Here is a 22,881-nt window from a genome sequence, read left to right as displayed (position 1 = left end):
CCTCACTTCTTCAGATGTCTTGTCAGTGGCAGCAGTGCTACCAGAGGACGGGCAGCGGCAGCCTCTCCAACACATGGGTTGCCAACAAGCCAGCATCCTTACCATACATGATTGGAAATGGGGATTCCCTTTTGAGAAGGACCAGCCTCTCTTGTGATGAACCAGGGAGCACTGCTCCTCTACCTCCTCCTCCTCTTGCTGTTCAGAGATCTGTCAAGGCAGAATTTGGACTCTGAACCTCCACACGCAGAAGCACCCTCGGCCTCCTGCTTTGCCTGGACAGCCTCCTACATGGCGCTCCACCCTACCCCCTCCTTCTCTCCAGAGATCTGTCAAGGCAGAAGAGGAAACTGCTTCCTGCAAACTTTCTCCTCTGTGCTTCCAAAGACAACAGGGTCATCCTCCACCTCCTGCTTTGCCAGGAGGGCACACTGGACAGGGAAATTCCAATGCCTGGAATTGGAAGAACGTCTACTTTGGTGTGCTGTGTGCACGCATGCACACATGCACATGTACCATTCCTCTGTGGATAAAAGTCCCCAAACTTGGACTCCAATGTGCGTGCGTGTGTGTGCGTACACACACACACACTTGGCTGACAGCAGTTGGGGAGATGAATTTTTGGGTCACTGAGTTGTCTTCACATCGAGTTAGCTGGTGCGACTTGTTCCGTCCTAACCCAGGTGTCCAGTCGGCCGTGCCCAGTGAAGAGTGTCGAGCCGGCCCACCCAGCCATTCTCATTTAGTCATGGCAGCCCAGCTGTGACCACCCAGCCATGCCTATCTGGCCACGCCCACCTATGGGTCATGTGAGTTGTCATAGTCTTACATGTAACTGGCCCTTTGAGGGCAACCATGATGCTGGTACAGCCCTCAATGAAATTGAGTTTGAAATCCCTGATCTAACCCATTGAAAATGATTTATTTCTTTATCTTTATTGTGTTCTCTGTATTTAGAACACTGCCTATTTTAAAGATAATTTATGATGCTCATTTTTTATTTTGGGTAACTTTGATGGATATTCTATTGCATCTTTTAAAGAAAGCTTTGTTTTTTGTGTTTAATTTGCTTGTGCTGATGGTCTTTTATAGATATCCAATTCTTTCAAACGCCATGTAAGCAAACAATATTTTAATGAACAAATAAATAAGTACACAAGTTTACAATATGACACCTTCTGTTCTTATTTCTAAGGAAACAGCTAATTAGAATGATTAGGAAGATTTCATCTTTATAACAAATAAAGATTCCTCCAATTAAAACCTTTCTTCCAGTGAAGAAAACACCAACATTTAGTGTTTTGTAGTGCATTAAATATAACCATGGTAAAATACATTTTACATGCTTTCACATGTAACTGTTCACAGGTATGAATTCAAGACATCATTGAATTACATTATGAAAACTTTCCACAGGTATAGCATTGAATAAAAAATAAAATACAAATATAAATGACATTTATAAAAATAGTGTTTTGGCCTCTGCGTATATTCTTCTTTCATCAAAACTTTGAAATTCTTTCACTTATAAATATTAATAAAATATTTGTGTTTATATTATTAAATAAATGGATTTTGTATGAATCCTTATTTCACACATGAAGAAGATTTTGTTCCTTTTCAGTATCTGTAGCAACCTCTTTATAGTTTTTGTTTGTAGGAAGTCTCTCCTTCTTATTTAAATACCTGTGAGAAGAAAGAACATATTTAGAAGAACATAAAATATCTATTGCAGGTCATAGAATTATCTTCCTTTCTTCAATGTACAACTCAGGTTCTAAGGTAATAACTTAAAAAAGTATTACAATAAATTTAAAAAACAAGGAGAAAGGCAATGATATAGATATGTCAATGAAGTTTCCACATCTGTCCTTGTTCTATGATATTTGCTTTTTCCAGAACTCTGTTTCTCTTATTTTCTAATTGGAGGGTTTCAAAAGTTACAGTTTAGCACATGAAGGCATATGCTGCAACGTTTTGAATTTGTAAAAAATTATCATTGTGGTCATTAACACATGCACAGATGCTTTACCTGAATTTTACAAAGGGATATATTTAGAAATAGTAAGAAATTATGCATATGTAGTGATCTGAATAAGATCCAGAAATGGAAACAAAATTATTAATATCATGACATTCTGCAAATGAGATCAGATTAGACTCTTAAAATACACTAAAAATGATTTGTTTCTGTCCCTTTGAGTTTTTTTGATATGCAGAATATTTTCAGATAAATGTTCTTTATTCCCAATCTCATATCCTTATTGTGTTTGTGTGTTTGCTAAATTTATTTTGAAGAGTAATGTAACAGCCTAGCTTTGTATTTGAATTACTATTAAATAGAAGCTGTGGAATGTTTACAATCCCATCTCTAAAAGTGTTGCTTACCTTCGGTAAAAGTATATTGATAATAAAATTGCACTGAAGAAAAACAGACAGACAAGGATAGTAAATGCCAAGTATTCACTGCTTAAGGGTTTTATGACCGGATACAGATTTGAATGGCTACATCGCTCACCAATCCAGCCTTCCTTACACCTAAATGGAGACAGGAAAAAGTCAGCATTAGACAAACTGTTTTTTAGTATCAAAGAGATTGCAAGCTGAGACCACAGTCAACAATGAAGCCTATTCCAAAATATCCACCAAAGTACTACATTATAGTAACTCGCTTTTAATAGAGAATCCAAAGTACTGAACTTTTATTTATTTATTTATTTATTTGATTTGCCAATTGTTTACAAGATAATAGGTATAAGTATATACATAGTTATGAATACATGAAATGGGTACATATAAGAAAAATAAAAGAAACAAGAGGACAGGGACGGTAGGCACGTTGGTGCGCTTTATGCACGCCCCTACAGACCTCTTAGGAAAGGGGTGAGGTCAATAGTAGACAGTCTAAGGTTAAAGTTTTTGGGGTTTGGGGAAGAGACTACAGAATCGGGTAGAGTATTCCAGACATTGACCACTCTATTGCTGAAGTCGTATTTCCTGCAGTACTTCTGGGAAAGGGAACAGACTTATGGGTGTTCTCAACAAATTATTATTCCTAAAATTCTTTTTAGAGTTTCTCGACCTAGATGTTCCCAAACAGTACTGCCTGGCACCTTGGGTCACACAACTCATTAATCATTCTGTTTATTAATTAGTCAAATATCCTATGTGGCTCTTGAAAATTCACTGATTCCAAAGCGCTGTAGTCCAGTTTGGGAACTGCAGTTTCAAGCAATGCCAGAATAGTTAAAATGAAAGTAATACTTAAAATGTAGAGGTACCAGTAGTGTTTAGCCTTTCTAATCAAGTGCCCTCAGAACATATTGGACTACAACTACTATCAATCCCCCTCTAATGAAAACATATACATTCAAGCTATGGATGATAAGAGTTTTAATATCATTAATCTGAAAGATACCAGGTTGTGAAGGCAGTTTTCATATATATGCATTATGTACACATAAATGAATGAAGAGCTGTTAATAGCCTTAATTGATGATTATGTGCCATCTAATTACTATAAACTCTTAATGACAACACAGATTTTCTCTAGAAAAGCCCTTATTTGATCTTTCAAACTTCTAATAGTATATTGATTGTTGCTGTAACTGAATCCATCCACCTTGCTGCATGATATTTTCTTTTCTTCCATTTTTCCTAGTAGTATAGACTTTTTCAGGTTTTGCTAGAACTTATTTGAAGTATGTCCATCTGAACTTTATCATTTGTGAAGATTGTGAAGATTGATTTGTTTGATTATCCATTTACTTGGATAATGCTTTACATGGTCTTCTACAACAGCAATATTCTTTTATTTTGCTCCTTCAAAGAACAATTTTCTCTTCCACAGAGTGTCACAGGGAAACCACATTGCCTGTATTATTCTGATCTTTCTAAGTATGGATGTAGTCCAGTATCTGAATATCTTTCCCAAGGTCTAACTCCACCAAGTGTAGTCTGTGCCATATTTCTTTATTGCTTTACTCTGGATAACTGAGGGTAGAAGACAGAAGCTATCCACCACTTCAGTATCTTTATTATCAATTCTAAGGCTGGTTAAAGGACCTGTTGACATTATCTTTATCTTCTTTATCTTTAATCTTAATCCTAGTTTGTGTTCCTTGACTTTCATTACAAGAACTTACATGTCATTTGCATTTTCAACTGTCAGAATAGTTTTCAGTCTTTTTGTCCAATTTTAAAATAGTGCACTTCTTCCAAATCAGTCTCTTTCAAAAAAAAAAAAAAAGCCAAGATGATGACAATTTAGCAGCTCCTAAAACAAGCTCTTCACATGTGACTCACTTCCCTGCCCTTGGCTGAGTCCTTACAGCATAAAATTATATCCAGAGGCAAGGAAAAAGAATCAGGTCCAGTCCCAGTAATGATTCTTAGGGCCATATGTCTAATAAAGTTTTGGTCTTTTTAATAACCAGAAATATTATCTAATATAAGCAGTTGTAAGATTTTTTTTCTAAATCAAAAGGGCAGGCAATGTTAGAATCCATGCACAAAGATAGTTTTTTCTCTCTCAACGAGCAAGATAGAAACAACAGAAATCCTAGTACTTCAAAACTAACCACAGTTCTCTATTTTGTTGTGCTTTAAGAAGTTCTTTAAGAAGTGTTGAAAAAAGTCAGATTGAGCAGAGATCAGGTTTAGCAGAGAAAATATATATGGACACTAATAGTCAATGCCAATTCAATGACACATAATCAATCAAAAGTACTGACAGTTTTAAGAGTTTCTACACTTTCTATGCAATAATTTGTTCAAGCAGGGTGGAGAAAGACCAATAAGAAGCTAGAATGTGATCAAAACTTTCATTAATTTTGTTTCAGTTTCTGTTTAACAACAAGCTTCTAAGCAGAAGTACAGAGGTAAGAAAAACAGTTCCTGAATTTCTGTATCTTGAAGGTAGAGGAACAGGAGCAGCAGTTTTTTAAAAAAACCTTTAAAAGCTAAGCATTATCATCATTAGAATCGAGTAGTATAGAATATAATTCCTTTATTGGCCAAGGGTGATTGGACACACAAGGAATTTGTCTTGATGCAAATGCCCTCAGTGTACATAAAAGAAAATATGCATTCATCAAGAGTCAAGAATCATAAGATACAACACTTAATAATAGTCATAGGGTACAGTAAGCAATCAAATCATACTAGGATGATCAATATCGATTGTAAGGATACAAGTGACAAAGTTACAGTCATACAGTCATAAGTAGGATGCGATGAGTGATAAGGGGTGATGAGAAGATTAATAGTAATAGTAGTGCAGACTTCGTAAATAGTTGGACAGTGTTGAGGGAATTATTTGTTTAGCAGAGTGATGGCGTTGGGGGGGGGAAACTGTTCTTGTATCTAGTTGTTCTGGTGTGCAGTGCTCTATAGCATCGTTTTGAGGAAAGGAGTTAAATCAGTTTACGTCTGGGACATGAGGGGTCTGTAAATATTTTCACAGCCCTCTTTTTGACTCATGCAGTATACAGGTCCTCAATTGCAGGCAGGTTGGTAGTAATTGTTTTTTCTGCACTCCTAATTATCCTCTGAAGTCTGTGTCTGTCCTGTTGGGTTGCAGAACCAAACCAGACAGTTATAGAGGTGCAGATGACAGACTCATCTATTTTTTATTTACTGTTATTACCACCATTTCCACCCTTTATTTCAGCATCTCTTTTACCTGCAGAAATATCGGTCCAAAGTCTCTGAGTATCTGCAATCTCCATTGAAACAGTAACTTCGCCATTCTGGCTTGCATTCTGTCTCTCTTTCCACATGAGTTATAGGTACAACAGTTCCTGTTTGAATGACAGTAAACACATGAATAAATAAAAGCTTACCTGCATTATCGTCTGTGAGGACCTAGCTTTCTTCAAGTATCAAAGACATGCAGGTAGGGTGACTCTACTGGCATCTAGAAAACTATGGTGTCAACTATCCTGGGCAAAATGGATTTACCTTGCCGTGATGCATTTTCGGTATGTTTACTTTGGTCTTCCTAATCTCTAGAGTCAATTTATTTTTCATGTTAAGGATAAAACTTTCTCTTCCTTAACATGGATTGGCAGAAGGCCAAGACCAGATGGCATAGTGGGTAAAATCCAAAGAAGAAAAGGTAGATTTAAATACATATATTTGTTTTCTTAAGTTTTCGTGGGTACTTACCGTATATGCCGGCGTATAAGACGACCCGGCGTATAAGACGACCCCCCAACATTTCCACTCAAAATATAGTTTGTTATATACTCGCCCCTCTTCCGCACGCCTTCCACTTTTGCACTTTTTTTCTTTTTGAGGCACTTTTGTCTACCGTGGAAGCGAATCCCGTGAAGCCGAAAGGAGCAGCCAGCCTTCTCCCAGCTCCCAAGGAAGCGAGGCTCGCACGCCCGGGCTCCGCTGAGGTATCCGGCTGGGGCTGTCAGGAGTTGTTACCGCTGGCGCGGCTCGCGCGGCTCCAGTCCCGCGTTGACTCGGGAAGGGAAAGGCAAAAAGGAAGAGCAGCGCGCGCTTGCAATGGCAGCAGCGGCTCCTGGTTTTGCCTTTCCCTTCCCGAGGCAACGCGGGACTGGAGCTGTGAGCCGCGCCAGCGGTAACAACTCCTGACAGCCCCAGCCGGATACCTCAGCGGAGCTCGGTGGTGCGAGCCTCGTTTCCTTGGGAGCTGGGAGAAGGCTGCTCCTTCGGCTTCACGGATTCGTTTCCACGTGCAAAATGCCTCAGCCATGGGCAGCCGCAGTGCTTCCCAATTACTATTTGCCGGTATAAGGCGACCCGGCATATAAGACGACCCCCAATTGGAGGCATCTTTTTCAGGGCAAAAAGTCGTCTTATACGCCGGCAAATACGGATACATGTATGGTATTCAGCTTTGCTCAGGTATTTCCCCACGTCATTATAGTTGTGCTTTTAAAGTTGTAGCAAATATATATATATATTTCTACTATTTTAAGGTAGTAGTAGAAGAAAATCAAAATGGTATTATTCATTAGGAAACCAAAGAAAAGAAAATCAAAATGGTATTATTCATGAGAAAAAACGTAATTAAATACTTATCAGATAGAAGAGACAGAAAGATATTGGCTTATTAAGAATTGTTTTGAGTGCATAAAAAACAAAAAGAACACCCTTTTATTTCAATATCTGGATATTACAAGGACTTCCAGATTCAACATGGTCATTTCATACTGTTTGCCATGTACAGAACAATGCATCTGAAGTATATCCTGAAAAGTCTATTGGAAAATGGAATGGAAGCTGACAAAGAATTCACAATAGTCTCCATAGATGCTTTTAAGCAGTCTACAGTAAAAAATAATATGTATTTAATGTTATCTATTATGTATCCCTGGCATTTTACAATGGAACATGTATCAGAAACAAGACTCAGAAACAAATCTCATTTCCGAGGAAATGCAGTTTAATTTTGACAGAAGGGAGATGTGGCTACGATGAGTGCAAGAGTATGGAGAATAGCAGAAGAAATGCCAACTGTTAGGGATTCTGGGAGTACTTATTTATTTTATTCATTATTTATTTTATTTTTATTTATTTATTTGATTTGCCAATTGTTTACAAGATAATAAGTATAAGTGTATACATAGTTGTGAATACATGAAATGGGTACATATAAGAAAAATAAAAGAATAAGAGAAACAATAGGACAGGGATGGTAGGCACGTTGGTGCGCTTATGCACGCCCCCTACAGACCTCTTAGGAAAGGGGTGAGGTCAATAGTAGACAGTCTAAGGTTAAAGTTTTTGGGGTTTGGGGAAGAGACTACAGAGTCGGGTAGAGTATTCCAGACATTGACCACTCTATTGCTGAAGTCGTATTTCCTGCAAGTCGTATTCATCAGGACAATGTCCTGATATTTTACTGAATACTAGAGAATAATCTGACTTACCTATAGTAGTTGCACAGTTTTCAGTCTTATTTACTCCACATAGTGGGATTACCGTTGTACTAAGAGTGGTTTGAACTAGGTGCCATCCTAAAAAAAAAAAAAAAAAAAAAAAAATCAGTTTTAAGAGAAATACACTTCCAGAAAAAGTTTCCATGTCATCATTGTTCATACCACTTTACTTCACCTCAAAGGCTGATGTGATAGAGTGTGCCATCTACAAATTCCCAGTCATCACTGACACACAGTAGTCCCAATTTAAGGAAAATCTCAGGTTAAAGAATAAGTTACCCTATTTCTAGATTCATAATCAAATTTATAAAGATTTGTAGAAGACAATAGAGGTGATGGTGCAAACAAGGAGAATATCACATTCTTGAACACTGAGAAAAAAACTACTGATTCAACTGTGCATTTAAAATTTTGAATTCATTTCCTTGGCCCCAGGATTTCTAAACTAGTTTCAAAGTTCAAGGCACAACTAAAATTGTTTGGAAACTGTAATCAGAGAGGCGCCAAGAAGAACTCTGTTGCCTAAACAGACTTCCCAGAACAAAATTCTCCAATTTATGCTTGGATGGTGGCCCATTATTGTTATCAGATGTACAAAAAATATTCCCAGTAGTTGTATATAATGTTTAGCAGCATTCTTTTATCATCAAGTTTCCCTTTTCCTACTGCTATATTCAAGTGTTGGGTCAGAATGTTGCATAATGGATGAAATTAAGATGGTGGAGAAACTACATATCCTGCAGTAAAACAATAACAATAACAAACTGAGCACCTCCTGTTGAGATGGGTTTGGCAGATGAAGAAAGACCTGATGTATATAATTAGGAGATGAAATAAGTGACTGTATTTTTTTGAGAAAAGCTCTGAATTTTCTCAAATTGCAGAAAATATGCAGAAAGTGACAGTCAAACCAAAGTAATTCTTGAGCCACTGAACAACTCAGTTAACAAATATTTTAATGGAGGAGTAGAAGTGTTGATTTAGGCAATTTGAACTTCTAATACCTCAACACAATTTTTGGTAATTTCAACAGTTCCTTAATTTATGTTGTACTGAGGAACACATTTTAAAATTGAACTTGAATAGCAGAAGATCACAAAGTTGCTGAAATTTTTATGACTGATGAGTTAAACTGGTAAAGATATTATCTTGAGAGCTTTCATTCAATTTTAATAAAACATTAAATTAAATTGCCTTGGTCCTTCTTTATTTAATAAGGTTATTATTAAAGTTAGAAATGAATAATTATTGGAGAATTTCTGGAAGCTGTATTCTGAACTATTGAATATTGTATGAGGTGCCAAGTTCTTTAGATTGTAAATACTTGGCTTAACATAATGTGTGAACACAACCTATGAATTTTTATGGAGTAGATAAACTCATTTTTAATACTAAACCATATTCAGCAAAGTTTAAATATCAACTGAAACATAGGGATATTGCTGGCTAAAAATGTCAACAGCTGTGATCCTAAGAAAATGACAGATCTTGATTCTGTCACTTATGATTTGCTGTCCAGAACAAATATATTTAATGCAAGGTAGCTCAGCAGCTTTCACTGATACAGGAATTAGGATGTATAGTTAGCATGACTATATTGACTGACTGTTCTGATTTTATTAGACTAATTATGCATTAGCTGTAGTGGGTACCAGTTTCTTTATGGTCCAATCCAAAGTGATATCATAGACTTGTAGGATTCTTCAATAGTTAGGGCCAAATTAAATTATGGCGAACAAGTATATGAATTTGAATTTCCCAAGCAACCATGGAGATCCTACATGAGTGACTTCAAGGAAGGATAGAGGTTAACAGAAATGAGATACAGGGTCTTTGACTGGAGCTCATTCTTATCTTCCGGATCTAAGATAATCTTATCTCCAAATTTTCTTAGAGGTTACTCCCAAAGAGTGATAAGAGGCTTAGTTATTCTGACTTTCTCATCTGAACCTCCCCATGCTAATCCCCTCAAGCCAGCAAAAATGCTTTGCATAGCAAAGTAGGACTTGAAAGAAAATGCTATCAGATTTGGTGCCAAGCTCTTGATGACCATTAGATGGAAACAATAACTCACCATTTGCTGCCATCTAGAAGTTATTTGGAATTCTGCATTCTAGCCCTATTCAAGGAGAATTAATTAACCCAATTAACCAAAACAGAGTTTAGCTTTAATTCCAGCTAAATTTAAACTTGTTTATAGCTAATCTTTCTCCCCAGATAGCTACTTATCAGAAGGCTAACCTATAGTTTTAATTTCATCACAAGTCCTGAAGAAAATCGGGAAGTCAGGGTTTCTTTTGATATTTTCAATCTTCCAAGGCCTAGTCAAGGGAAAGGTCAATATTTAAATTCATGAATTGAATTCCTCTCCCCTATGGAAAATGGCTGCTGTGCGATTTGTTGATCAGTTCCTCTTTCCTCCCAAACAATATAATCTATCGTTTCTTCTTTTGGAGAGCTTGCGGAAGAATGTCCAGCCACATGAAAATATTTATCCACACTTTAACTTTTGAGGACCATGGCAAAATAGTTTTGAAATGGTATGATCTTATCTCTTCACTCTCCAAAAATTCAGCATTAAAAAAAAAATTTAAATTTGGTTGAAGCTGCAATAATTATCTTCTGGGTCAAGTCTATAAAACACAGATTCTAGATCCTCAGGGATAAGTTTCTCTTTCTTGTGCCCAGCCAGAAGTATCCATTCTATCACCCCCAAAACAAGGATGCTGTACAGCTAACACCTTTTCTACTTCTATAACAAAATCACAGGGAATCTGCAGCAGGAAATTCTTACACGGGAATGACCCATAAGCACTCTTAGGACATGGTGTCCCATTTATTTAACCACAACACAGCTTTGCTCAGCAACATCTCTACTTGCCACATCCCCCTAGCATTAACTGTGTACTGTTCCCAGTTTGTGACCAAGTGTTAGAGGGTTCTCCTCTTTCCTATTGCCTTTAAGAAGTTACCTACCTCACTTTGGTGAGGAGTTAAGTAACTGGCAATGACTAGCAAAAGAGGCAATAGAGACACGAAGGTAGGATCGAAAGCAGTGTAAGCTGTCTTGCCTTTCGCCTGCACCGGGCGGGGGCATTCACGTCTTTGGTCAGCGGCTGGAAAAGAAGGAAGGGCAGCTTACCCAAGAAGAGCAGGGTCCCTGCGAGGCTCTGAGAGCTGCAACCAGCCATTTGTCCACCTCCACGGAGCAGGCTGTCTTCGATGCCGGGCAGTTCTTTTACGCAATGTAAAGGACTGACGCCAGGTTTCTGCTTGCCGTCGAATGAGAGTTCTACACTTCTGCTACGATCGGCACGCCTTCCCATTTTATAGCCTCCGGATTCCGGGGGCGGGCGGAGGCAGGAGTAATGCGATTAATTTCTATATGCAAAGCGCTTGAATTTCCCCGCTGACGAAATCGCCTTTCCACAGAGGGGTGAAGGCAGGGCTGCTCCCTTCACCTGCCTCGCTCTAAAAAGGCAAAAAGGAAGAGGGAGGGAACGCGGCGCGCTCAGATACGACCGCGTCGAAAGACGCGTCCGCGGAACCTTGACAACTTCTGTTGGGAAATTGGTGAATGTATCCCCGATTTTGTTTTCCCGTTAAATTGGATTCCAGTAGAATCTCGAAACAGCCTTTCCTTCGGTCCCAAGAGCTCCAGCTTAATGGAAAACAGATCTAAGAGATTTAAACTTGTACATGCAGACTTATGAGGTAGGAGTACAGTGAATGACTTCCTCTAGTCAGCAGCATAGTTGAATGTTGCAAGCTGAGGAAATCTGATCTATCCCATAACTCTAAATAGTTTGACAAAGTCCCTGTCTCGAGGGATTTGTGTGTGTCTGTGCATATATGTAAAAAAATATCTTAGAATATCTCATCCAACTTTCCAAAGTGATCTGTTCATTGTCCTTCCAGGGAATTCATACTAGCAATTCTCACAGCTAAACTCAGGGTTAGTGAGTTTGGCTTTGGTTTGCTCAAGAAACAAATTTATAACTAGTTGTCAAGCTGTCACCATGATGGAACCTGCCAATTATGGTCATAACTCATACCAGTAAGTCAGCCGTTAACCTGATTTTACAACCTTTTTGGTTGTGATTGATAATTAACTAACACAGTTGTTAAGTCAACTAATGGTTCCTTATTGTGTAGGCTTGCCAAAAACTAGAATAAAATGCTTATTTTACAATCATTTGCATACCATAATATATGCAAATGACTGTAAATGCAACCTGGTTGCCAAACACCCAAATTAAGGTTACATGACTGCAGGGGTGGGGGCAGAGTCGGAATATGGAATACAGGTTGCAAGTATTCCCAGGAGGTCAGTTGTAACTTCAAATGGTCGTTAAGTGACTACTCATAAGTTAAGGACTACCTGTAGAATTCTACTCTGAATGTGACAACGTAGAAATGTATAGGATCAGTTGAAAAAAAAAAAACAATCCTACCTGTTCCAGCCCATTTTTCCCCCAAGAGGCTCTTAATCCCCAAGAGGCTCTTAATCTTGGTGATATACTGCAGAGGTCAAATATGTCAGTAGATTTTATAGCTGCCTTTAGTTGTCATGTGGACCAAAGCCTGATGTTTAATTGAAAGAATAATTTTAAGCTCTGTGATTAGTCATAAAAAACTAGACAACCATTTCACGGAATGATATCACCAAGTCTGATTCCAGTTCTTACATTAAGGGATTTCTTTAATGCCTGTGCTAAATCAACCTGAGGAATCAATGATCTGAAAAGAGCCATTTGTGGAATGTCCTGTGTCAAGGGAAGGGGAACCCAGTTCCCAGGTAACCTTGCCAATAATCTTTTGTGGCATATAGCATACCTTAAAAAGAATGTAGAGTGGCACTGGCTAAGGCACTGTAGTGTGGTTAGAAGAACATTAGATCTGTTTGTAGCATCCCAACTCAAAACAGAAGGAAGTGCATTCCAAAGTGACAAGTAGGCTTAAATTACACCCACCCCCTGCATTTACCTCTGAGAGAGCAAACCTTGGAAATAATTAATAACCAACAACAGAGGAGGAAATTGACAGAATATAGAAGGCAGACAGAAAAAAAAAACCTCCCTCTTCACCTTCCCCACCCCCCTCATCTCCGCAATGAAAGCTATAGAATCAATCTATAGTGTTTTTGTGTGATTATTTACTGAGAATATTTCCCTCTTGTTTTGCAAAAAAAAAAAAAAAACCCTTTAAATTAGAATAGAAGAATAATCTCTTAATATATAAGTTTTATAAAAGAAAGTTTTAAAAGAATATAAACCATACAAACAAATTCTCTGGAAAGGGCTCTAATGTTAGGAAAGGTGGAATGAAGGAGAGGACAGCTAGCAGCAAGTGGATATGTTCAGTTACAATAGTGATGAATGCGCTGTTAGATGTAGATCAGGGATGTCAAACTCAAGGCCTGTGGGTCAGATCAGCCCGTGGGATGCTTGGATCTGCTCCGTGGGACTGCCCTGGAAATAGCGAAGGACCGGTCTGCAGTGCCTCTGCCAGCAAAAATGGAGCTTGGGGGGGGCTGCATTTGGCCACACCCACCCTCCAGCCCCTGAGGTCAAACACAACCCTGATGTGGCCCTCAATGAAATCATGACACCTCAATGACACCTCTGGCGTAGATCATCATGAAGAAAATCTGCAGGATTTGTCCAGGCTGTCACCAAAAGCCTCCAATGGCTTGAAGCCCCACAAAACCTGATTAACTATGATGATCAAATTTACCATAAAAACAAAAGCTTCATTGACTGCAGGCTTTTTCTGAGTTTAATTCAAATTTTGTATTTTATCTGAAAGAAATTGGCATCTCTGTCACCCAGGTCTCAGCAAAGAATTAGATTGTTCATATCATAATCTGAGGCTCTTTCCTGGGTGTTCCACCAACAAATGATTGAAGAAAGAATACATTTAACTTATAACACTTTTATTTATATAACACCAAACTTAATCACCAAGTCTCTCTCAGCTTTTTCTTACTAGTTTTACCTGATAAATTTGGGCTATGAAAACATAATTGCTAATTCATTAAATATTTTATGCCTAAACAAATAAGACATATTGTGACTTTGCTTAATGGTTTGATTCACACAATATGTTAAAACAATGTTGAGTTCTCACCACACATTGAATCACAAACTATTCAACTCCTTTTCAGCCTTATCTACTGTATTTGGGAACCTAGTCATAATTTAGCCATAACTTTTCAATGCAGAGTTTGAATACTGCCAATGAATTCTTTGGACTGTACCATTTACCTGCTGTAAAATCTGCTGATTTCTTAGCCTCTTATCTCAATGTATAAGCCATCTTGAAAGCCATCTTAAAGGAAAGATCAGATGAAAAGTTTTATTGCATAGACAAGCCACTTTTGTCAAGGTTGGCATCCAACAAACCAGAAGTTTCCCTAATTCAGTCCATGCAGTTTCTAGTGATAGAATAGAACTCCAGCATTGGAGTTTACTCTGGATTTACTCTGGAGATCGCTGCAGAGGTTGCGGAGGGGGTGAGTGGAAATTGATTTCAACTACTTGGGAACATTTCCAAGCAATCACAAAAGGGATATTATCGAAATACAGAACTTTAGCCTTATTTGAGTATTACTGCAACACTGCACAACTAATCTCCTGGTAGTAAGCTCCAGTGAACCCTTTTCAGTTGTACTGGACTTTTAGTTATAAGGAATTTGAGTCCTGTTAAATTTAGTAGAACTTTATTTTGTGTAAAACTGTTGTAGATTCCATCAGCCAAAGAGTAATAGCTGGAGGGGATTAGGAGATGTGCTTTTCCCACAGTGGCCCTTGTTCTATGGAACATCCTCTCTTCAGAGATTAGGATGGCCCAACTGTGTTACTTTTTTATAAGGCCCTAAAATCCAGGGTATGTTCCTGAGCTTGGATGCTGAATGTATAAAGGATCCTATTTCCTGATTATGTTGCTAACTGGCAATGCACCTGGGTTGCCTTGTATGCTTATTTTGTATGTTTCTGTTGTTTTTAACGTTTTTAGTGTTTTGATTGTAATATATTTTTTGAATTGCAAGCTGTTCATAGTCATTGACTGAGATGGGTGGCTATAGAAATTGAATGAATGAATGAATGGCTCACAGATAGCCTATAGCTGTTGTTTCCTAGCTGCAAAATTATAAAATGGAGTTTTCTCATTGGTGAGTCATGCAACTTATTTGCAGTCTAAAGAAGGTCAAGAGAGAAGGCAGAATATAGTGTGTTCCTACATGTTTTTATGATATCACCACATATTATTCAAGGGAGGATGTTGCCTGAATTTTAGGAAATGCAGACAATTAGCGTCAAGAGTTCTATCTGATGGGTTTGAGTAATACACTGCTTGTCAGTTCATGTTCACAGGATATTATATGGCCCATATGTTCTCAGATGGATGCTAACCTATAGTAATGTTGAGATATTTTCTGCAGTAGATTTTTGCTTTAAAGGGTATTGGTTTTCTGAACTGAGTTTTTGAACTTAGTCTGAAGGGTAGATCTACTTCGCTGTATGCTAATTGCAGGAAATTTTTTTGTTAATATTCCATTTTGCTAAACAAAGAGGTGTGAAATTATTGTGAAACCAGTTATTCATAAAGGAATTTTCCCATCCTACTTGTAGGGCAGGATCATTTACCGATCTCTTACTCTGTAATTAAATTCTTTTGTAGACTCTTGTTTGTTATTGCTAGGGAAACAGTTTTTGCCCTGGACATCTACTTAATATTAACACAACTGAAGCAATTTACAGGAATTCCTCCTTTCTTATTTTTAATATAATAAGCAGCAAGCATCATTCTATATACACTGATTTCCATTAACTTGCCATTTTCTTAAGTCTTGACTACTTTTCTAATACAGCTTTTGTCAACCATCTGAACTTGGTCAGTTAGAAGAGAAAGATTCTCATGCTCATGGTTAGCGCAAGGTATACTTTACTAAAGCAAAGTAGTTATAGAAGAAATTAAACCAGATCTGAGATTTTTGTAGACAAAGCATATGGTTAACTTTCCCTTGTTCCTGTCTATCCCACCGGTTATCAGAGAATATCCAATTAGGTTAGGGGTGTCAAACTCAAAGCCTGTGGCCAAATCCAGCCTGCAGGTGCTTAAACCTGGCCCGAGGGGCTGGCCTGTAAATACCAAAAGGCCAGTGTCCATGGTGCCTCTGCCAGCCAAAATGGGCCATGGGGGTCCCATGTGCAGCCCCTCACCGCCCATTTTTAGCCTTCCCAACTTCTTGCAGTGAAAATGGACCAAGTGGAGACCCCAAGAGGACCCTGCACTACCCGTTTTTGGCCTCCTTGGCCTCCAGCAGCACACTGATGCAGGTCTGCAGTTAGCAGTGTCAAGCACCACAACTTCTGAAGGTAAGCTGTTCCACTGATTAATTGTTCTAACTCTCAGGAATGTTCTCCTTAATTTATGTTGGATCTCCCTTTGATAAATTTCCATCCATTATTTCTTGTCCTGTCTTCAGGTGCTTTGGAAAATAGGTTGACTTCCTCTTCTTTGTGACAGCTTTTCAAATATTGAAAAACTGTTATCATGTCATCTCTACTCCTTCTCTTTGTTAGATTAGACATATTCTGTTCCTGCAACAGTTCATCAAATGCTTCAGCCTCTGACCAAAATTGACATTAATCTAATCATAGATTAGACAAAAAAAGTTGTTAATATCCTGGAATGTGTTTTGAAAGATGACAAAGGGTCTGGAGGCTAAATTATATGACAAACGGTTGAGGGAGCTAGGGATGTGTAGCATAAGTTTTATACATGTGTAATAATTCACCAATAAAAGACCTAACCCATTACTTATTGTATTGCAAATTATATCAGGAGCCTAGTGCTAGATTCATTGTATCGTTGTTAATCCAATTGAAACAGTCTAGTTTAGGGGGAAATATATATAAGTTGCACTGTTTGCAGTGGCCATTAGGAACATATTAAAAAGTTGTTGAAGATAATTATGTTAATGTTAGAGAGGAAGTATTGAACTGATATGTACTGTTTCTATTTTTTAAAAAGTTTAAAAGTTAAGTCCTTGCAAATATAAATGTTTGCTGGTTGAAAGAAAAAAATTGTGCATGCATAGAAGTGAAATTGGAATTTGTAAATACAAACAGACATGCATAACAATACTGATATTTAAGGCAAAATTCACACTTCTTTTCAAATAATAGATACAAACTATGATATGAATAGTTTAGTCATTGGCCATATGCAAAGTGGAGATTATGGGAACGGCATCTTTTGAACCAACACACTTTGCTTTCATTTCAAGGGAGTTATGTTAGCATGGCTGCCAGTCCTAAAGTCCTTGTTTTCCTTGAGAGTATCCTGCGTCATTTTCAGCATGAACAGTAATGCTACCAGTCTCCTTGCTGAAACATAGTAAAAAGCTGGCCAAGGGGGCAGTAGTTTTTATACCAATATAACTTCCTTCCATCTCAGTGTGGGAAGAAAGCATGTTGCTGTGACCCTGAAGGTGAATAATAGAATTTACATCTGGTCTGGAGGGGAATGCTGCTTAGTATCCAGGGTATTAGCCAAATTAGGCAACAACCAGACCTGATTGTTATTCATTACATGAACCTTCTGAATGAGAAATATCAAAGCAGTTAATAATCAGAACATACCAGCACATTTTTAAAGGCCTCATTATTTCAATAATGAAAAAAATATAATTACTGGAATGCTAGGAAAGATGACATCCACCATACACTCATTGCCAAAATGACAAACACAACCAGCCAGCTGAAACCCAACACCTTTTACATCTGTGCAACTGGGTGTGATGTATGTTAAAAAGAGGTAGCCTTTGATTGCCTAGTTGTGCTCAACATTTTGAACTGAATGATCAATATTGTGAATGCCCTTGGCTATTAATTACTAATATTTCAGATAGAATGATATTCCTCATCCTTGATATAATACATTTAAAAATAAGAAAATTGTAGAGTGAGGGAAACTTTGAACAGAAAGTTTTTTAAAAATAAATAAGACAAGAAACCTGTCATTGGAAAAAGACTCAAAGTCTTTTGGAGACAGTTACAGTTACAGTTCTCCGCCATGACACCAGAATGCTAAAATTATGTTTACTGTGCTATATTTTGTTGTTTATTTGTTTGTTCCTTTATTTAATAGATGTATAGCCATTTAGAAGATTGTAACTCTGCTAATATGGTTGGCTAATATAGCCTGAGAAACCAGAATAGCAAAAACAAGTTTAAAAAATGGGTGTAAAAAAGAGAACCTAACCAAGGCCAATCCACAATCATTCAGTTTCCAATCTTTACATGTGTTATTGTGCACATTTGTATTGCTTACAGCACTTGAGTTCTGAAAAAGATCCCTACAATAGAATGAGGGCTAGAAACTTTACCATCAAGATCTGATAAGTGGAATTGGGAAGATGCCCCACTGTGGATTGACTGAGATATTTAGTGAAGTTGTTGCTGTAGTGTAGGTGGTTAATGTGATGAGCCCCACAACAATTTTAAAATAGTAATAGCAATTTATATTACATAAGAAAGCCCACTGGAAGAGTGATGATAGCATTGGTGAAATAAATTATCAGGAATTCCACTTGACTAAGAGGTAATTTTCCTTGGGGACTGGTTTCACCTGTTTCACTTTCACTATACCTGTGACAAATCTTTAGCTGTTATTTCTCACCATATTTTCTGGTTTATTCTGTTTGCCTTTTTTCACATTGTAGAGCAGGGATTTCTGAAGCTGATCTCTGAGCCTCTAAAATACAGGTAGTCCTTGCTTACCAATTACTCATTCATTAACCATTCAAAATTACAACATCATGGAAAAATGAGATAGCTGGCCTTCAGCTGTTGCAGCATCTTCCAGTCACATGATTACAATTGGCAACCTTCCTAGCTTGTTTCAGACAACCAAAGTCAGTGGGGAAACCAGCAGGAAATTGTAATTTGTGGTTATGGGACATCATACTTAACGACCACACCGCTTCGTGATGAAATTGCTGGTCCCTATTATGATCAATAAACAAAGACTATTTGCACATGATAAAACAAGTCTATAACTCCTACTTCATTAAAGGCCTTTATGTTACCTCAAAAAAGAATGGAATTTCTCCTTTGCTAAACCAGGCATAGGCATGGCCAGCACTGGCCCATGGACCAGGAGTTTAATAGCCCTGCTCTAGGTAATATAGAAACATTTTCTACAACGTCAAGGGTTCAGTGAATGGCTGCACTCAGGGGCATAAAGTAGGATGCCATAATTACGAGAATCACTTTGGAAATTCTATTAAAGAGTGTCACTTTGTCAGACATGAAAAATCAAGCAACAGACCCTCACACTCATAGCATTAAGGGCTTTGCAGTCAAGTTCTCAAGAGAACCTCCCTGTTTGGGTGTGGCTTCTTAGATACAAAAAAGATAGACACTTGCTGATTTTTGCAAGTTAAAGTTGAAATACTAATTCAAAACTGACACTTCTTTAGTTGACATTGGATACCCATCTTAATGGGTATTTTAGCCCAGTGAACCAGGCCTACAGCACAATCACAGTCTCTAGGTGTGTGTGGGGGAGGCTGATACTTCTTCATTCCCAAGTATATCTGTGAAATCTGCATTTCACTCTTTGGGACTGGATACCAGTTGGTGCAGAGTCTGCTATTTGAACATGGTGAAGTTGGCAAATTGTGACAATAAAAATGTTCCTGCCTCCCATTTTATTGTGGGCCTGGAAAGCTCCAGCTGCTCTGATTCCAAGATGATTGTAAAGTAAAATGTGTTTCATGACATAAGGTTAATAGTTCAGTATGCTGGGTATGATTTCTAAAGTGGGGTTGTGGCATGTGTAATTGGGTGCTTTCAAGCGTTGACCGTCTACCATTCTATTTTCATTGGAGTATCCAGAATGACTATAAGGATCTGTAAGCTTGACTATTGCAAAGTCTATATAATTGGTATTGTCCCAGGGTCCACTGATGCGGCAATCCCTTCTTCCAGCCCATGAGGTAGCTGTGATCTCTTTTAAATCTCTAAGTGGCCCTTGAAGTTGACTGTGAAGTTCTGATAATTATCCATAATCAGGTCATTGTCTCTGATGATCGGAAGTGCCCATTGAGCCACTGAGGTTGTCAATAGACTCAATATGAAGAAGACTTATGACTGGTCATTCAGAAATTCTACAAAAAACAGCTCCCATTGCACTAGGAAGGTTTTCATCCTTTGTGATTCTTCTTCAAATCTTTCTGGCAAACTTCCATGATTTCTCTGTAACACAGGCTATATTACCAGAGCTGCTGTGGGTACCAGGACACCGGTGGTACCAGCTGTGCTAAATTCTGCATCGGTTGTATTAACTGGAGCACCATTGCTGTCAAATTATGCACTTCATTCTCTACACCATCCTGACGGTGCAAGACAGCATCCATTGTTGCTTGGTTAGCTGCTGTTTCTGCTTGTGGGTCAGATGCCATGCCAGTTGCTTCCATTGTAGAAATTTTTGTTGAATTGAGATGATTAATGTCAGATGCAAAATACCAAATCCACGCACAAAAATTTAAATTAACTTGAAATATATTTGAGATAGGTACTTTGCTTTGCACCAATAAAATAGAATATATGTTGCTCAGGGTTGAACTATAGAATTGTTAGTGCTCTTCTTGCATACATTTCATTACCCAGCTAAATAATATTTTTACTGCTAGAAGGGGGTAGCAAAGAGCCCAAGCCCATTTCTTTGTAGCACTGAAAATATTATCTAGATAGGTAATGAAATGTTTGCAAGGAAACAACCAAGCTCATAGAATACCAAAGATTCTATACTTTGACTTGAAGTATGCTGGCTTTCTATTTATTTATTTAAAATTAAGACATTTTTAAAACATATGTGGGTACCACACTGGAGCCCTGGGTATTTGTAAAAAGGGTTCATTTTCCTGCTAAGAAATCGAAGTATACTATGGTGTCTATTCACTCAACAGAAACAAATGGCATTTATTCTAGGTAGATTTTGCATCCTAGAACAAATTCTGTAAAGCAACTGAACCTGAAATATTATTTACTACTGTTAGACAGGGATTAAGCATTACATGAGGTTGTATATTGACAGCTTTCTTTATGGAGTCTAAAACCAAATACATTTACTTTGCTTTTGCTAGCAGTAGCCTTTCTAGGGCTAGTGAGGAAAAGTCAAAAAGGTTTTCCTTTGCTGGTTGCTAGCCTTCTTCCCCCAGCATTAGCGTAATAACATATAGCTGCTTATGCAAGCAAAGAAAGGTTAGCAATTAGCAAGAAAGAGCTTCATCAGCATCTCATAAAAAGTTGGCCACTTGTGGAATTCTGCCATCTGGCCCAGCAATGGAGCAGCCTGTCCACCATCTATACCCCAAATTTCTGGGCTCTGGAGATCTTTGAAAGGTAAGTGAGCAATAGACGACTGGGGAGGGAGATGGGGAAGAGGTTCCAGTGGGGACGCCAAGGGGAAAGAAGCAGAGCATGGCATACATCAAGGGGTGGGGGAACTCTTGGGAGGCTGGTGGGCTTGTGCCTGCACTAGGGTCTCGCCCATCCCCAAGGCACCCTATTTTATACTTAAAAAACCCATGCATTCATTTAACAAATGCACTGGGGAAAGCAGAGACAGGAACTTATTAAGTGAGGTGATTCACTGTACATCTCCGATTTACAACTGTAATGGGCAGGATCCATTAGGGTTGTAATTTGAGGATTACCTGTGCAGATTATTGAAGCTCCTTCTTCAGTTTTAAAACTCTGCTCATCTTCTTTCAAACTAACCTCCCTCAAGAAAAGTCAAGATGGTGACAAACTAGCAGCCCCTGAAAGAAACTCCTGACATGTGTTGGCCTCCCCGCTTCTACCAGTAACTCAGTCTTTACAGCCTAAAAATGCCATCCAGAGGCAAGAAAAGAATCCAGTCCAGTCCCAGTAATGATTCTGGGCCCATAAGTCCAATAAAGCAGAGAAAGAAATGAGAATCAACACCTCTCTCCTGACCACAGTGGCAGCACCAACTGTGAGTAACACATTTACATCTTCAACTTTTCCCTCATCTTCAAGGAACATGACAGCACAGAAGCCACAACAAGACATGCTTCCTCTCTGGCTCTCAAAGCTTCAGCCCAAGCCAAAGTCTGAAGTTGGAAGATAATAGACAATTCCCTAAAACAAGCTAAAAGTCCAACTGAAGTTGGCCATGTTAATATCTCAGCAACTTGCTTTGTGGTCATTAACACGGCCTTTCAAAATAGTTCACACAACTAACAAGTATCATGTAGTATAGAAAAAGCAACTCATCCTAGAAATCCATCAGAAGCCCCACAGTTGATGTTACTATGACTTTCCTGCCTCACAGTCAGAAATAAATTGAAAGGTTTTCTCATTGTATACGAAAAAGAATTATCAAGCACATCCTTCTAACATTCAACCAGGTGGCTTTCCCAGCCAGATTTACATAATAATTGTGAGCAGTCAGAGTTTTTGAGGATATGTTAGTTTGTATCTTCCCAGTGAGAAGTGACAAATGGCCACTGCCCTGCAGATAGCCAACAGCCAACCGTCTAGGCGCTCAATGAATGAGGAAATTAAATGTCCAAGTACAGAATGTAAAGATTTGGAGGAGGGAGCACAATGACCAAAATGACAATTTTGACACCTTACTGTGATTCAAACCCTTTCCGTGATGGCAGTGTGTGGGAGGGCAGACTGCCTAGAAAATGGCCAACTGTGTTGCAGTTGTCCTACTGTGCTGAGAAACAGCTAGGGGTGTTAGTATGTAGGAGAGAGGGAAGGAAATGTGTTTGTGTGTGGGAATAAAGCATCCTGAAACAGGTAGAAAGAAATATTTTCCTCCAATGGTAGGACTTGCAAGAAATTGTAGTTGGAGGAGCAATAATAAGAGGTGTAGTAGCAGTAGGAAAGAATGGAGTGATGGTGATAGTGAATAT

General features: G+C 38.3%; 1 protein-coding gene across 2 annotated transcripts; it reads right to left on the bottom strand.

Moving 5' to 3' along the window:
• Positions 1–1,117: 1,117 nt before the first annotated feature.
• LOC113420090 (proepiregulin-like) lies at positions 1,118–11,455 on the bottom strand. Of its 2 annotated transcripts, none has more exons than XM_087948084.1 (5): positions 11,054–11,455; positions 7,908–7,986; positions 5,684–5,801; positions 2,389–2,538; positions 1,118–1,686 (listed from the first exon to the last, which is right to left on the bottom strand). In XM_087948084.1, exons 1-5 carry the CDS (start codon positions 11,240–11,242, stop codon positions 1,593–1,595), a joined length of 630 nt encoding a protein of 209 aa, XP_087804210.1. In that variant the 5' UTR covers positions 11,243–11,455; the 3' UTR covers positions 1,118–1,592. The 2 variants fall into 2 exon arrangements, with proteins under 2 accessions (XP_087804210.1, XP_026535654.1); XM_026679869.2 differs by having other exon boundaries at positions 7,908–7,994; positions 11,059–11,455.
• Positions 11,456–22,881: the final 11,426 nt, after the last annotated feature.

This window comes from Notechis scutatus, chromosome Z, assembly GCF_049901735.1.
Source record: "Notechis scutatus isolate UNSWTSFEM ecotype Mainland chromosome Z, rNotScu1.2, whole genome shotgun sequence".
Classification (NCBI taxonomy): domain Eukaryota; kingdom Metazoa; phylum Chordata; class Lepidosauria; order Squamata; family Elapidae; genus Notechis; species Notechis scutatus.
This window is presented reverse-complemented; position numbering and strand designations above follow the sequence as displayed.

Bases quoted from the DNA above. Each gene is read 5' to 3' on its own strand.
- LOC113420090 (XM_026679869.2), bottom strand. From the start codon at position 11,242: ATGGGAAGGCGTGCCGATCGTAGCAGAAGTGTAGAACTCTCATTCGAC. The intron at 5,802-7,907 runs GTAAGTCAGATT...TCATTCAAACAG, and splicing joins AAACTGTGCAACTACTATAG to GAACTGTTGTACCTATAACT. The intron at 1,687-2,388 runs GTAAGCAACACT...TTCTTCTCACAG, and splicing joins TCAATATACTTTTACCGAAG to GTATTTAAATAAGAAGGAGA.